Source organism: Fringilla coelebs (genome assembly GCF_963513975.1).
Source record: "Fringilla coelebs genome assembly, chromosome: 1".
In the NCBI taxonomy this organism is placed as follows: domain Eukaryota; kingdom Metazoa; phylum Chordata; class Aves; order Passeriformes; family Fringillidae; genus Fringilla; species Fringilla coelebs.
In genome coordinates, this window is record NC_140028.1 from 25,980,544 (window position 1) to 25,996,121 (window position 15,578).

Consider the following 15,578-nt stretch of genomic DNA (forward strand, 5'->3'; position numbering starts at 1 on the left):
ACTTGATACGTAGTCTCTATATACCAATTTATGTGAATACCACAGAAACAATCTCTGCAGGAACAGCTAATTTTTGTATTACTTGTAAACTTGTAAGGTGACATTTTTCAATAATTTGGATTAATAAGATCTCAGTCTGTTGGGAACAGCAGAAAAGAATTTGTAGAAGATGAAACAATTTCAGATGGAGTATTCAATTTGAAAACTTCAATTTGAGAAATTAAAATAGAGATGTTGATAAATTAACTCCATGACTGACAAAATTAGCAACCATTCACTAATTTTATAATGTTCAGTAGAAGAGACTACTGTATGTTTTCTCCTTTTTTAAATAGTTGGCTTTCCTGTAAAGTTAAATTTTAATAATTTAAAAATTTTGTATTCCTGTCAGTTACAGCACAGTACAGACATTCCATCTAATGGGGATTGCAATAAAACTATTCAAATTATAAACCAAACCACCCCAGCTTTTCTCTGAACTCTTCAGAAAGACTTTGGTCTTTCCAGAGCACAAATCAAGCTGTCTGAAAACCAAATTGTGCTCTTGAGGCTTCTGATGCTCTCCACTGACAAGGCAGTTAGGTATTTCAGGTAAATGCCTAAAAATATGCAGGAATTACCCAGGCTCTGCTTCTGTTTTTCAACACTACTTGTAGGAGGTTAGACAGAAAATAAATTCCTGATTAAATTTGCACAAATACAGTTGACTTGTTCATTACACATAGAAGGGGCATACTTAGCCATGTTTTAGCCTCAGATTTGTAGCATGCTCTAAATACTTTAAAACCATATTCTTTCTCAGAAATGTCCTTTCTTTCATCTCTTCCAGTGCAAGCTGACACACATGCACTGAAAGAGTTGAAATAAGGGACATTTCCACACATGCTGTCTGGGACTTGTATTTTGTGGAATTTAGGGAAACCCTCTTATATCCAAGCAGGAGATTACACAACAGCTGTGCTCTTCCATACCAGCCTGTAGAGTTTGAACATTTTCTCTGACATTTAATCTAATTTCTCTTTCTAGAAAATTATATTGATTTTTTTTGCCTTCTTTTCAAGGTCATGGAGAAAAGTGTATCATTAACTATAGCAAAAAATGTTCTTTTCTAGATTAAGCATAATTAAATCTTTCACATTTTCTCAGAAACTGCATTTTCTAAAATTACTATGTGGGTGGAGAGTATTCTGCTAAAATAACCTAACCCAACCCTCAAAAAGCAGGTTGTAATAATCTTGTAAAGAGTGTCCTGCCCTCCTGTCATACATCATCAAGTACTTAGTACCTACTTTTTATTACACAAAGCAATAAAAAACTATGAAAATGTACAAGGATACATTTTTGTGATGATATCTATGCACATATAACTTATTAACATGGAATTGAGTTGTGAGAGAGTGTTTGAGGAGACAGGAAAAAATCAAAAAATATTTTTACCATTTCTTATTTCAGAAACTCCTTTGACCTTTTCAGAGACTGTTCTCAGAAATAAAAGTAGTTAAAAGCCACAAGCTAAATAAACCCACATTACCCTTTAGGAATATTTCCCACAACTTCTATCCCGTAGACGTATTCCATATCAGCATAGTAGCAAGCAATGGATGTAGCAATTATCTATTGATTCAAATAGAAAAAGATGTTACATTTCTGTTGCTTCTGACATGGTCCCTATTATTGCCATACCTAAGCACGTGGCACTGTTCATACATTTATCCTTAGATCAATCCAGTAAAACAGGAAAGTATTATCATCTTTTTTTCTTTTTTGCAAATGTGCAAGAGAATCAAAAGAAACTAAGATTTGGACACAATAATGATGTGAGATTATAGTGCAATTTGCACATTTCAATTCCTGTATTTCAAATGAGATGAACACACAAATCCCAACAGAACAGGGTTCCAGGCTGCAATCCTTAGTTTGCTGGTACATTTGATCCAGTATTTTTAAAAAGGTAACACTGAGACCAGGACCATACTACCTCCTTTTCCAGCATTTTGCCCTTGTAAATATTTTTTTTCCAGCAACAAAAGAGTAATTGCGGTAATGCACTCTGAAAACCAACTGTCCTTCGTGCTTTGTATTTTCTTTTAGAGAAAAACAGAAACTGATTGGTGATCTGGTGCTGATCATTTGACTACAGCTTAATCCTTAAAGCAGGGGTTTATAATGCAACTGCTAATTTTAATTTTGTTAAAAGAAAATTAAAAACTGTTAAAAGAAAATGTGTTAGTAAAATGACAGAAAGCAATAGCATAGTTATTTAATTTTGTTGTAGATAAATCACAAGCGACATCTGAAGTACAGCTACCCCGCTCAAGACTTGCTTGGAGTCATAGTGTGCCAGTTACTTTTTACTTTCTATTTGAAACTTCTTATACTTTAACATTCTAGGCTTTATGTTCTTGTGATTATGTAAAAGGTAGTAAACATATGAAAAATATCAAAAAAATTTGTAGCTTATGTAGTTTCTTTCTTAATTATTAAGCCAAACTGTTTCCTGTTTTTACAATTAATTTACAACCATGAAAATCAGCTGTCTGTTTAATAAGTGGCAGGTGTGGGTGTGGGTAACTATAGCACAGTAAACTTCAGCAGATTGAGCCACTGAAAGCTTTGTAAGAAAAAGCCTGATATATAAATTTGTACTTACCAAAAGTAGATCGATGGGAAGAACAACTTTAATGTTTCTGTGGAATTTCTCATTCAGTTCTTTAACAAGAACAAGTACCACAATGCTCAGCAAGGAGAGAAGTAATGCCTCCAACTGAACTGATCTGATATTCTCAAACACATACGCATAAATCTACAGTGAACAGCAAATAACAATCAGAGATCAAAAAATATATTCTGGATCACATGCCATGGCATCTTCTCACAACCTCAGACAGATAATGAGTGAGAGCTAAATCAATACTGCAAGAGCTGAGTCATTGGACAAGTTTTTGGCTGTATTTTAGATTTTACAAAGAAGAAAATCATCAATTTGCCACTCTTATGGACTTCTAAAAACTAAAAAAAAAGAAGTAATGAATATTTGTATATATTAATTTACAAATTTCTATTAGTAGAAGCAAGCTATAAAATTCCAAGAAATGTGATATGTTTCCTTTTCTTTTTCAGTATCATTAAGTTCAGTGAGATAAAGGAGTGCTGCATAAAAATGTTGAGAAAAGTTTCTTGCACAAAGTTTTATTTGTAGTGGCCAATGCTAGTAGTAAAAGTTGTTTCTGATAAAAAAAATTAAAAGACAGAAAAGAAGAGAAAAGAGAAGAAGAGGAAAAAAGAAAAGGGAAAGAAAAATGTAGTAGTGGCTGGGTGGGAAGAGATGCAACAGGAATCTTCAAGATGAGCATCCTCTTCAGGGCATCCTCTGCAATCTGGGTCATTTTCCCAGAGTAATTTCAGCAGGGCATCCTCTGCCCCTGCCTTGGTTGCTCTTGCCCCTTTCACAGTGCTCCATGGAGCATGCTTTGGTCAGGTCCAGGTGCTGCACACACCAAAGTAGCCAAGCTTGCATACTTGTGTTACTGGTTATTTAAATAATTGAAGTTTTCTGCTTAGCTCTGTTTGTTCCTTTTCTACTCACTGCAGAGTTAAGAAGGAAAGAGGACACGAGGCCAGAGCTATGGAGCTCAGTTTTATCAGCAGTTAATGCGTGCTGCAATAAACTGTAAAACAGGTTAGAAAAATGTGGTGGATCTGTGATGAACAAAGGAAATATGGTGCTGAATTTTAAGGAACATGCAGAATAGAAATACAGAACAGGAATAGAATGACCGAAGGTGATGAGAAACAGAGGTCTTTGATGATGAATATCACGTTGCAAGTAAGACTCAGGAGAATGCAGTTCCCTTTGCACCAGCAGAGGTGACACAGTGAACTGTAATTTTTGCTCTATGCTGAATTTGTGGGTTCAGGAAATAAGGCATAAATCAGTGTGATAGTACATTAACAGAAAGTAATGAAAAAATTTCAAGTTTGCTGAAACAGAAGGGGTGAAGAAAGTGAGAGAGACCATCTATCCTGATAAAGAAATAATGAGATCTCGTCACAACTTATTTTTGGGCCTCATGAAGAAAAGCAATAATGCCTGAAAGAACAGCAAGCCATAAAAATGGATACAATACACATCCTTACTAAAGCTGTAAGGGAAAAAACAAGATAGGCTCAGTCCTTTGAGTTCCACATTTAAATTCTGGGAACTATTGTGCATACTGAAATATAAACCATGGAGAGAACAGAAGTTAAGATTAGGGTGTAGATTTAGACATCATCACAAATAACTTTTTTTTAAACCCCAGCATAAAGGATAATAAAATAAAGCAAGTGAAGCTTGAAATAATAATAGTAGTATTAAAAAATACGTGTTTTCTCTGGCAATGACTAAGAAAACCACTAAAATAAATCAAAAGTGACACTTGTAGTTTTGTCAAAATAAAGATTAATAATTTTCTGCTCCAGAGAACTTATTCTCAAATGCGTGTATAATGCTAATGAGTTTTGACATTTTGGAGGTTAAATTCGTAAATTTATATTGGACAGGGAAAAGTATTAGAAAAATTATCTTAGGAAAGAATCCTGTTCTAGCAGAAAGGTACTCAATATGATGATAGAATTTATTTCTATTCTTCTGATTCTGTCACTCATTTAAGAAGTGATGCTCATATTGAAGAATGAATAAATTAAAATAACTTCCTGGTTTTTTCTCTCTGTGAATATTTTCATAATCTAGCAAGGGAAAAAGCCCCAATCTAAATCTGGTTTCAGAAAGCTAACTTTCCTCATAAAGAGCCAATGTAGCCCTTGGAGTTTTGATTAAGGATGCACAATATAACCCAGCACAAACGTTTCTCGGAAACCAGGAAAGTATTTTAAAATCAACTTGCTAAGTAATATGATCTAGATATGTCTTAAATCTGAAGAATGGCAATTAAACCACAGTTTTTAGCCACATATTGCCCCACTGTAATCAGAAAATATGTGGATTGTATCTTGAGTGGCTTGGGACTAGATCTGTACCCATAATTTTCCAAGAATGCATTTTCAAGAGGGCACAGGAGTTGGCTCAGTGCCCAAACAGAAGCTGTGATTAATTAAGACAAAAGGAGGCAATCTGGAAAATTGTGCCCACAAACTCACCAAAGACTGAGCTAGATCTAAGGTGAAGAGGTGAGAAAAGGGAAGAAATGGGTTGATTCCTACTTGCTGAAGTCTGAGAGATGGGATTTGTTTTGAAATGAATGCTGGCTGTTAAAGTGTCAGCATTAGCTGTCTGTGTTCATGGCATCAAATCTTATTTTTCTAGACAAAGTGAGACAAAAGACTGAGTGAATAAATAAAATTTTAGTGAAGAAATGCACACAGGCTTCAAGAATTTTTTTGTCTTTCAAATTGAGTAAAAAACACATTTCCATTTAATTTTTAAAATACATGGCCAAATCTTGTAAATCTTTGCCATAGGTTTTTCAGAGTTTGCCACAAAATCTTTATATGAACTGCCTAGTGCATCCCTTGGTGTTGCTTTGAATCATAACCTTCTGTATGCAGCCTACATCAGCCAATAAATGAAAAATAATGGAACTGCCAATACTTTGTAGCTCATTTGAATTCAGTAGCCCAAACAGCCCTGTCCCCAAAGTGTCTGTAGTACACCAGAACAATTCTGGCAGTAATACATTAGTATTAAATTAATCACTGCATTAGGCTAATGAGCTCCCACTGACTAGTTGGTTACTCCTGGGTAACCATTTTCTGAAAGCCTAGAACCACTCAATTCATGGTATGACCAGTGAAATGAGGAGACCCTTTCACAAGAAAGAAAGAGCATGTGGCTCTTCACAGAAATGTAATTAACATACACAACAGACATCTCTTTAAATTGTACATTTTACATTGTATTTCGTCCAGTCAGTTACTGTACTCATCCAAGATCAAACTTTAAATCTTAAATCTAAATACATAAAGCTCAAGCGTGCAACAGCATTGGCATCTGATTCTATAGAAGTATTTACAAATTTTTTAATCAAAAATGTAATTATATGTTCAGCATTTCACATATTTAGATGAGGCACATACAGAAATAATTTGGAAATTATGCAGCAGAATTTAGCTTGATATTGCAGTGTATGAAGCAATCTTTGTCATTCTATAATTTAGAATATATTTTGAAATCTTTTTCATTCTATAATTTAAAATATTTTTAAAATCAGCAATAATATATTAACTGAGCTGTCTACCTCTTGTGTTTTTAGTTTCATTGATCGTTTTGTGTAAAGATTCTTAATAGAACCTATGTAACAATATTATGAGCAATCAGTGGACTTTTTTGTAATCAATGCAAATTTGAACCTAAGTGAAAAAAAAATATTCAAGCTTTGCACATATATATACAGACACTGAATGTTCCTTTTCTCATGGGAAACCATCAGTGTTGAGGTGATATTGAACATTGGAATGATTTCTATTCTAGAAAGGGTGTGTATTTGTATGTATTAAGTAAATGCTCTGAGTTGGGTTTTTTTAATGTCTGCATGAAATCCCAAAAGATTAGCTCTAAAATATGTATAGAGGCTGCAGCAAACAAAGGAATTAAAGGAACACATTATTTAAGACAATACATTTTAAGAGTGGACAAAATAATTTCATTTTCAAAAAAAGTTCATTCTGATGTTTTTTAGATATGTCACACTGGAGGGAAAATGTACAGGCAAATACAGTAAACTGTAGAGGTAGTTGGGAGAAAAAAGGGTGAAAAGAAAGGACTGATAGCAGAATGTGATGGTTTGGGGGTTTTTTTGCAGCAAAACCACACAAGGATTTTGCAACACAGCCGCAAAAGACCCCATTTTGCAAAGCAAGTTTCTTACATTACAGCTCATTTTGCAGTGTTGTATTTTCTCAGAAACATGTGGAAAGATAAATATATCTATACACACATAAGAGGGAAATACAAGTATGTTCTTCTGTTTTCAGATGCTGAGTAAAACTTGATGACTTTTTTCTTTTTTCTTGTAAAGTTAGATCTCACTTGCATTATTCCCTCACTGTTTTTCTTCTTGACCTTCACTTTTCCTTCTCCATTTGCAAAATACCAGCTGATGCTGCACTGTGCAGGTCAATTGAAATGTGGCAAACTATGTACAGGGAAAACAAAATTTATTAAGTTACATAACCTGTGTGTAAACACAGAAACACCACAGGCTCAGGGCCAGTGTACAAGATTTGTTCTCCATATGCAAAGTTCCTACGTATTTAACCATGATCTCACATGCTATAAAGAATTCATTTCACTGGCTTGCTTTGCTTGCAACTCTCCTATCACACTTTATTAAACATTCTTATTCTTGCTTTGCCAACCCAAAGGCTGCCTGAGGCAAAGCAATTGGTTTTGTGAGTGGGAGGTGTTTTGGAGTGGACAAAGAAAAAAAATGTAGCAAAAGTACCAGTCTTTGGATTTTGAGAATTAGAAGTGAAGAATGTGTCCAGAGACACATGCCAAAGTTGCCTTTCACTCTCTAGAGATATGTGCAAACTACCTTACATCTAATTAACATAATTTTCACATGAAACTAACAGCCACAGAAGAAAATTATTGTTAAAGTCTAGCTCTGATGCTTTTGACTGAGATACTGGACCTTCTTAAGGCAATTCACAAGTCTGAACAGACACCAGTGATATTTTAAAATATTTATATAGTAAAATTGCCCCTTTTTTATCATTCTTTCAAGTTGTACAAAACAGACTTTTTTTGGTCATTTACTTTCACACAATTTACAGAGCAATTCAGAACCTTAAAAAAATCAGGAAAGTTTTTCTTTGAAATATGTTCAAAGGGGTTTGATTTCAAAAGAGAAGAGAGAGGCAAAGAACTTGTTTCAAATGCATTAAAAATACAAGGGATAAGGGAATAGATTTCTTTCAAAGCATTTGAATGATCTCATTTATGATATCATCAGCACACCAAGGTGGAAATATTTCTTCATATCACTGCTGTTCTTTATTAATGCTCATAATGTGTATTTTGATTATGCCTTGGCTGCAGTACTTAACACCAGTCATCTCTACAAGATGACAATATTCCTATATGTAAGTATAGTCTCCATGGAAACACCACAAAAAAGAGGCTATTCACATTTTATATTAAGAATCACTTATGAAAAGGTTTTTAAATAATGAAAAAAAATATGAAGAGCTATTTTTAATAGTCTAATAAGCCAAATGATCACTCATAAAAATAGCTATGACACTTTTAGGTATATCTCTACAAGATAAATGTAAAAATTACTTGTGTTTATTACATGGTCCTAATTTTCATTAATAAATTGGTCCTGTAAAAAATTTAACAAATGTATTATCCGTATGAAAAGCTATCAAATTTATAAAATACTATGGAAAAAACATTCTAAAAAGCAACATCTTCTAATCAAGATTTCACATTAACGAATTTTCCAAATAATAAGAAAAAATAAAGCACCTAGTAGGGCACAAAGACATAGTCAGTGCTTTTAAATAAGGTGCCCTAATTTATGAAGTCTCACTATCAGTGCAATGTAGATATCACCTGAGCAAGTAAATACAGCTTTATTATGAGCAAAATATCATTTTGACAGGCACTGTTGTAGCACTAATAATGCCAAGAGATTTTGCTCACAGCACCGAAACTCAGGGCTTGCTGGAATAAGTTACCATCAAGAATATGTTTGTGACTTTTGTGTATAAGATGATTCATCTTTACTCTTTAAGGTATGTACTTCCCCAGGGCTGTAACCATGGCACTGGGGGTGCTGGTGGAGGTGCATCACCTCCTGGCCTTGCCCAGGCCAGCCGGGTGGGGACGTGTCCCTGAGCAGAACAGGCACTTTCACAACGTGATATGGGTGGGAAAGCACCGTGACAGCAACATCCACTGCGGGGCTGAGCTGGGGAACAAAGGGGGATCAGTCATCCCCTGACAGCCTTGGAGCATTCCCTACCTGAGCTGGAGCCCAGGCAGAGCAGCACCATTGTTGCCGAAGTTTTGGAAACAATTTCCAAATGTTTTGGAAACTCCAGTAGTTGCCAGCCTGGGTTATGGCCAGGATGGAAACCAGCTGATGACTAAAGCAAATCACCTTGTGACCCTGCACACAGCAGCCCTAAGTGAGGTGTTCTGAGCTCTTCTGGGCCACAGTGGGCTGTGCCAGCACCTCCTCTGTGGGGCTCTCGGAGCTTGGGAACCTCTCTGAGCTCGGGGACCCTCAAGTCTGCAATACTCGAAAGCCATCGCGGCGAGCCCTGGGCTGACACACACACACACATGCACACAGACTCCTTGAGGTGCAGCCCCTGCCTGGTGAGAAACACTCTGGCATTTGCCATGAATATTTCCCTGAAGTTTCGAGGGGAATTTTTGATAAGCACCTTTACACTCACAGACAGACATGCACTTATCTCTGCCTGTGTGCATGTGAAATTATTATGTTGCGAATGTTGTTATCATGAAACTGTAATTAAGCCACTGCGATATTTATTAAAAAATCCCATTGAATCACTTAATAAATGTTAAATTACTCAGTGATGAATTTCTGTTAAACCCTTTTGCACACCTTATTTTTTGTGTCCATACCCTTTGTGCCCTTAACCTTTTTCATCCTCAGTTTCCATATAATCCATTCCAAATTGATACTAATGCAATTTTCCTATGAATGCTTCATCCTTGCAGTAAGTAGGAGAGTGAACCTTGCCAGTGAACTTTGTTAAAGTTACACTTTCATAAGTTTATAGTAAGTTCATACCTGCTTTTTACCAATAACCCTGATGGTGATGCTTTAAGCAGCCTAACCACTCATTTGCCACAATACTACATGAAATGCAGAATGCATTTTATAAAAATTACCTTCAAGCTGTCCACTTGCTGTGTTTATGGCAAAGTAGTATCATGTCACAAAATAATAAATTACATATCTAGAGTAATTTTTGCATAGGAGATGCACAAATCATGGGTAGTTTTCCTTTTACCACAATGATGGTCAGATTTAATTCAGCAACATGTGAAGCAGATTTAATTTAGCAACATATGAAGAAGATATGTTTAAATAAATATTCCTTCCACATGCTGACCCAGAGAGAGATTACACTCCCTGTATGAGTGCACGATGGCTCAGGATAATAAAAGGGATTATTGATACCCTTAGGAACATATTTTAAATTAATTACTGTACCCCTCCCTGCTAGTTCTCTATCAGGTTTTCCAAATCTCACCTTACAAACAGTTAAAGCAAGATGAAAGTTCATCTTCTGTTCATTCACACATGTGCGTAACAAATTCATACTCTTATACAGAGACAAATATAAGTGCATATAATAAAATTTTATCTAATGAAGCAACCCATCTCTTTCACTGAACTCACATGAAAAAATGCCAGTGGTCCTGATATATATGGCATTTTCATTCCCAGCAGATACTTCACTTGCGAAGTCACGACGTGTGTAGCTGCTCCTGTTGTCATGGCACTTATGACGGGTTCTGTTAGCAAGAAAGTGGCACTGCCCAGCTGCAGCATGAACATCACCACCTAAAAGGCAAATGCAGGAGGATCAGCAGCTTCTTGGTGATAGGACAATGAGTCAGAGTCCTTTTAATAAGTTATAAGATAAATGAGCTAAAGATACAAAGCAAAAGTCCTTTGGAAGACAAATCCACCTAAAAACTGAACCCACTGAAGTTCTGTGGGTTTACCTGCACTATTTTACTCTCTAGTTTACCAGACTCTGGTTTGGTAACAAAAGCAGACTCAGAGAAACTCCAAATATTCTCTCCTGCTCAAATATGCTCAAATAAACACCATAAAAACATCAACTCAACACTGCAGCAAGTACAGCAATTCAAAAAGTGAGGCTGGTTCTTAGCCTTATTCCTGCTCCTCTGCTATGCAGCCTGAATGGGCCAAGAGCCATATCTTGGTCCAGCTTACTGATTGCCATAATGTCACTATCAAGATTCTCAAAATTAGTAATTTCAACAGATACCAAATGTATGAGGTGCTATAGAGACTCTTGTGGTGAGACCTCTAATCCAGAAATTTAAACTACAGCAGGATCTGCCACTATTGTAGGTATTGTTGTGTTCAACTATTTTCTCCCCTTATCCTGGGCTTTGAACATTCTTTCCCTCCAATGTATGAAATTTGATAACTCTTAATTCTTTGAACAAAGTTGTTACATGACTACAGCTGCTACTGTGGTTTACATAAAGCTTCATGTTTTCTGATCCACACTAAGTTACCTCCCCTCACAACAAGTTGTGCAGTTTCTTACTCATGTGGTCTTTTGCATTTGCTGTTCTTCTCCCTGAAAAGTCACATGCTCTTGGCACAGAGTTGTTTGTTACAATACTTTCTGAGAGGTTCATTTTGTGTTGACCATACTAAATATCATCATTTTGGAATATATCACATATCAGAGTCTCCCTTGCTTTTTTTTTTTTTTTCTCTGAAGCTAAAACTGTTATTTTCAGATGTTATCTTTATGCCTGAACAGCATTTATGTTCTCATCATAAAACTCACCTGTATGCAGAGAGCTTTGGGCATAGCTCCACAAAACAAACAAAAATATCCAAATAAGTGGCTTTTAATTTACCACAAAGCCTCTAGTGAGCAATATCCTCTTCCATTTGAGAGATTAAATCTGAGATTTTTCTTCTACTTCCCACTAATAGCATGTAAATTGCTCCTTACTATGAACAACGGAACATTGATTGCCATTCGAGATTGGACTCCAATAATGATAATTACTGTATACCCTCAGTGAGTAGTAATTTAGTTAGTCAGGCCTAAAACTGATAATTACTAAATTCAGATACTTTGTTTAGCTGTTTGTTCTAAAAGTGTGTTTACTACTATATTTAAAACATTGTTCACAGTAGCAAAGTTCAATAAGAATTCAATTCTCCCTTCCCTTGGGAATTTTTGCTTGTTTTGTAAAATTGGTTTCTATTGTCTGAATGTGAAATTTCTAACTGTGTAATAGCTTTGTTTCCAGGAAATTGGGTGTTTCTTTAGCCATGGAATCAAAACCACAGAGACGATTCTGTATACTACAAAATATCACAGAGAAGTATTAGTTACTATTAGCATTTCAGAGAAAGTTATTATTGTGAGCTACAGCAAAATTATTTCTGAGCTTAGAAATTTTAGCACCACTCTCATATCTACTTTTTGGTTTTTTACTTTTTTTTTTGTTTAATCTTCAGCATTTTAAGAGGATGCTTCACAGGTACTAACTGAAAGAATGGATTTCAAACACAGTTTTTATTGATTGCATGGAACCATGGGCTATGCAAAATACATGCCAACCATGGGTATGGTTCCAGTTAGACAATTTCTGTAGCCACTCAAAAATTAAACAAGCAACACTTAGTCCCCTCTCCTTCCTGCAGAAGGCAGCTCAGGACTTCCAGAAAGAAAGGCAGTACTTCATGAGCATGAACATCCTACTCTTTCTTTACATGACAGTTAAATAAATATGATGTGCACCAATACATCTTCCGTAGAGAAGATCAAAATATGAAGCAACCAGAACAGAAAATATTCTGGGTGGAGGTGTAACTTTCAGCACAAACTGCTATGGGAACCTCATGTTGTCCTTGCAAGGTGAGTAATGGACAGAAAACTGCTCGGATCGTGAGGCGGAAAAAAGCTTTGAAACAAGCCTCCCAAATCTATTTGCATATGAATTTTCCTGACAGATAAAATTATTAGCATTTACACACGCCCAGACTGACTCCACAATTAACCCTCCATGCTGGGCAAGAGCCATTTAAGCTTGGCTGCCACTGCATTTTGAATAAACACCATTTGAAGCTTAGCTAAGCTGACAGGACTCAATTTCATTACATTGCATTATGTCATAAAATCTTTCACCCAGTAATACTGACCAAAGTGTAGAAAGTTCAATATTCTTAAAGAATTGTCTAACAATCTGCTTTATTTTGGCTATTGGTTGTGATACTCATTTTTGCAGGTCTTCCACTTTATTTTCTGGTATATTTTATGATTTCTTTTTGTTCCTGATGCAGACAAATTTTTTACAGAGAAAAGTGTCAGTAAAGTGCTGGAACAACAGCAACAACAAAAAAAAAGTGCAAATATTTTTTTCCTTTTATTATTTGTTATAATACTGAGGTTTTCTTAATCCATAAAAGAAAAAAAAATACTGTATTTTAAAATTGTATCCAGAATTTTTAATTTTTAAGAACCTAGTTCCTAGAGGATAAAAGCAGATTTCAGGGAAAGAATATGCACAGTATAAAAGTGGTTTGAAAGGCACTTGGCTATTGCTTATTTGTGTGGCACTTCCAGTACATAATACCATGTAAAAAGGTTTATTAAGAAGTAAATTTCTTGAGATGAATTTTGATTTCACCACGTATACATTCTTGAATAAATTCATGTAAATAAAATCAAGACCTTTCAGAGAAAAGAAAAAGCAATATAAAAGAAAGTGAGGAAAAGCAGCCTTGAGTTAATGCACAGTAAGGGAGAAAAGATGACAGAAAAAAGGTAAAAAGGTATGCAATGAAGGGATTGGACAGAAGTGCTGGAAGGTGTGATTCCCAAAAAAAAAAAATTTGGAAAAAATAAGTAAATTTCAAAATGAAAGAAAGACAATACAAAGGGAATCTTTTTTGCAGCTGTCTTTAGTGCTCCATAATTTTATTCTGACAAGTAGAAGAGAATGGGAATCTAGCCAGGAGAATAAAAATGAGCAATTGCAAAAAGCAAAGCCCTCTATGTTCATTATTCAGAACCCTTGGTCCTTGTCCACTTTCAATACTTTCTTCCCATGACAACATGCTCAGTCTATTATTATTATTATTAAAATTCCATTCAACATGTAGTCAATTTAACTTCATGGCCAGTAAAAATTTTTATCACTTAACAGCTCTTTGGAAATCACTAATGCCTAACTTTCTGTCCCCAGAAATTGGAAGGCTGATATCATGTTGCCTGCTGCACAGATTCAGCTTTGGAGAATGAATTTTGAACCCCTCAAAACTGCACTGCTCTGGAAGGGGTTTTCCACTGTCAGAGCAGACAAAGTGGTGGGGCACTTTGTGATCATTTGCTGCATGGCTGGGTAGATGAGGCCAGACATGGGAACATCTCTTGGAGGAAACCAGCAGGGGCTGTGAGGCTCTCATCTAGTACATTATATTGGTTATCTCAAAATCCAAGGCAGCAAAAGTGAAGACTTCTGTGGACCCTCTGAGGACAGCAGTCAGACACAGTTCAGCTCAGCTGAGCTGCCAATTTAAAACTCTCCATGGTGTGTTTCAATAGGCATCTAACTGGTGGATGTCTGGCTTTTGGTCTTCTGAGCTGCAGCTCCCCTGTTCATTCTGGGTGTCTTGAAGTCTGGTAAGTTCTGATGGTGTGCACAGTGAACTTTCCTCATTCCAGGACCTGAAAATCCTTTTCTAGGGTCTTTCTCTACTAACACATAGTTACCATAATTGAGAGAACCAGAACTCCCACCCTGCCTACTTGTAGTTTTCAAAATATGGAGTATGAGCCTGCAATAAGGTATTTCCACTGTAAAAGAAAAATGAACTTTTTCATGATTATCACTGTATAATAGACTCATGTTTTTACCTCATGCAGAGCTATGTGTAACAGAATACTGCAGCATCATTTTTCTCACAGGGTAATAGATACTTGGACAAGAATATTGCCATACAAAAACACCCTTCTTATTCAAATGTGCTCCTTTTTTATTGAGCAAATTGATAATAGACTGTGGAAATTTGTTCTCCTAAAAACCAGAAAGATTTTTATATCCAACACTGTATGTCAGCAACTAATTACATGTTAGTTTTTAAAATACTGTAGATGAAAAACTTGCTAATAAAAATGTTCCAAGACTGGAATGCGAAAAACAACTATTTCTCCTCTACAGAAGAATAGCCCAATTGAATTCTATAACACAGTGGTCTTAAGAGAATTCAGGTTTTTTTCCCAGGGTATTTTTTTCCTCAGTTTGATCTGCAAGGACCTTTCCTCTGAGATTCAGCAAATCTTAATCTTGAATTTCATTTTAGTATGCTGAGATTATTTTAGAGACACATATATTTATGCAAGCATTCTTGCACATATATTAATAAGGAAAAACAATCTTACCCAAAAGCTCTTTTGAGGGTTTTTTAATGTTATAAGGGCAGCATCCAATTTTAATTACAGAATTACTCCATAGATGTCTGCTATGTTCCATCATTTTCTCTCCATATCAGTACCTCCAAGGTATTTGATATCAGGGAACATTTCTATAAGTTTGATTTCTTTTCCATGCCCTGTTTATCTTTATAGAGTAGCAGCTACACAAACATAAAAAAATCTTCATTATGCCTTCCATTCTGCTTTTTAAAATGAAATAATGAATGCATTATATTAAATTAGTTTGTTAATTACAGTTTTTATTTTATGTTTACTTATTTTCTATTTTAATACTATTTTAACTTCATCAGAATGCCTCTTAATATAAGTAAATATCCTTTCTGTTTTATGAACACTTCCTCAAGCATTAGATTTCAGAAGTAGTTTAG

General features: G+C 35.4%; 1 protein-coding gene across 1 annotated transcript in view; it reads right to left on the reverse strand.

Annotated features, from left to right (window-relative positions):
• SLC26A7 (solute carrier family 26 member 7) overlaps positions 1-15,578 on the reverse strand; it is a gene marked incomplete at both ends in the record, with an annotated part of 65,788 nt that overhangs the window by 28,809 nt on the left and 21,401 nt on the right. The window contains 3 exons of the mRNA XM_084202172.1: positions 1,532-1,614; positions 2,651-2,803; positions 10,389-10,553. Coding sequence (XP_084058298.1) covers positions 1,532-1,614; positions 2,651-2,803; positions 10,389-10,553 — 401 coding nt within the window. The remainder of the gene's footprint in view (positions 1-1,531; positions 1,615-2,650; positions 2,804-10,388; positions 10,554-15,578) is intronic.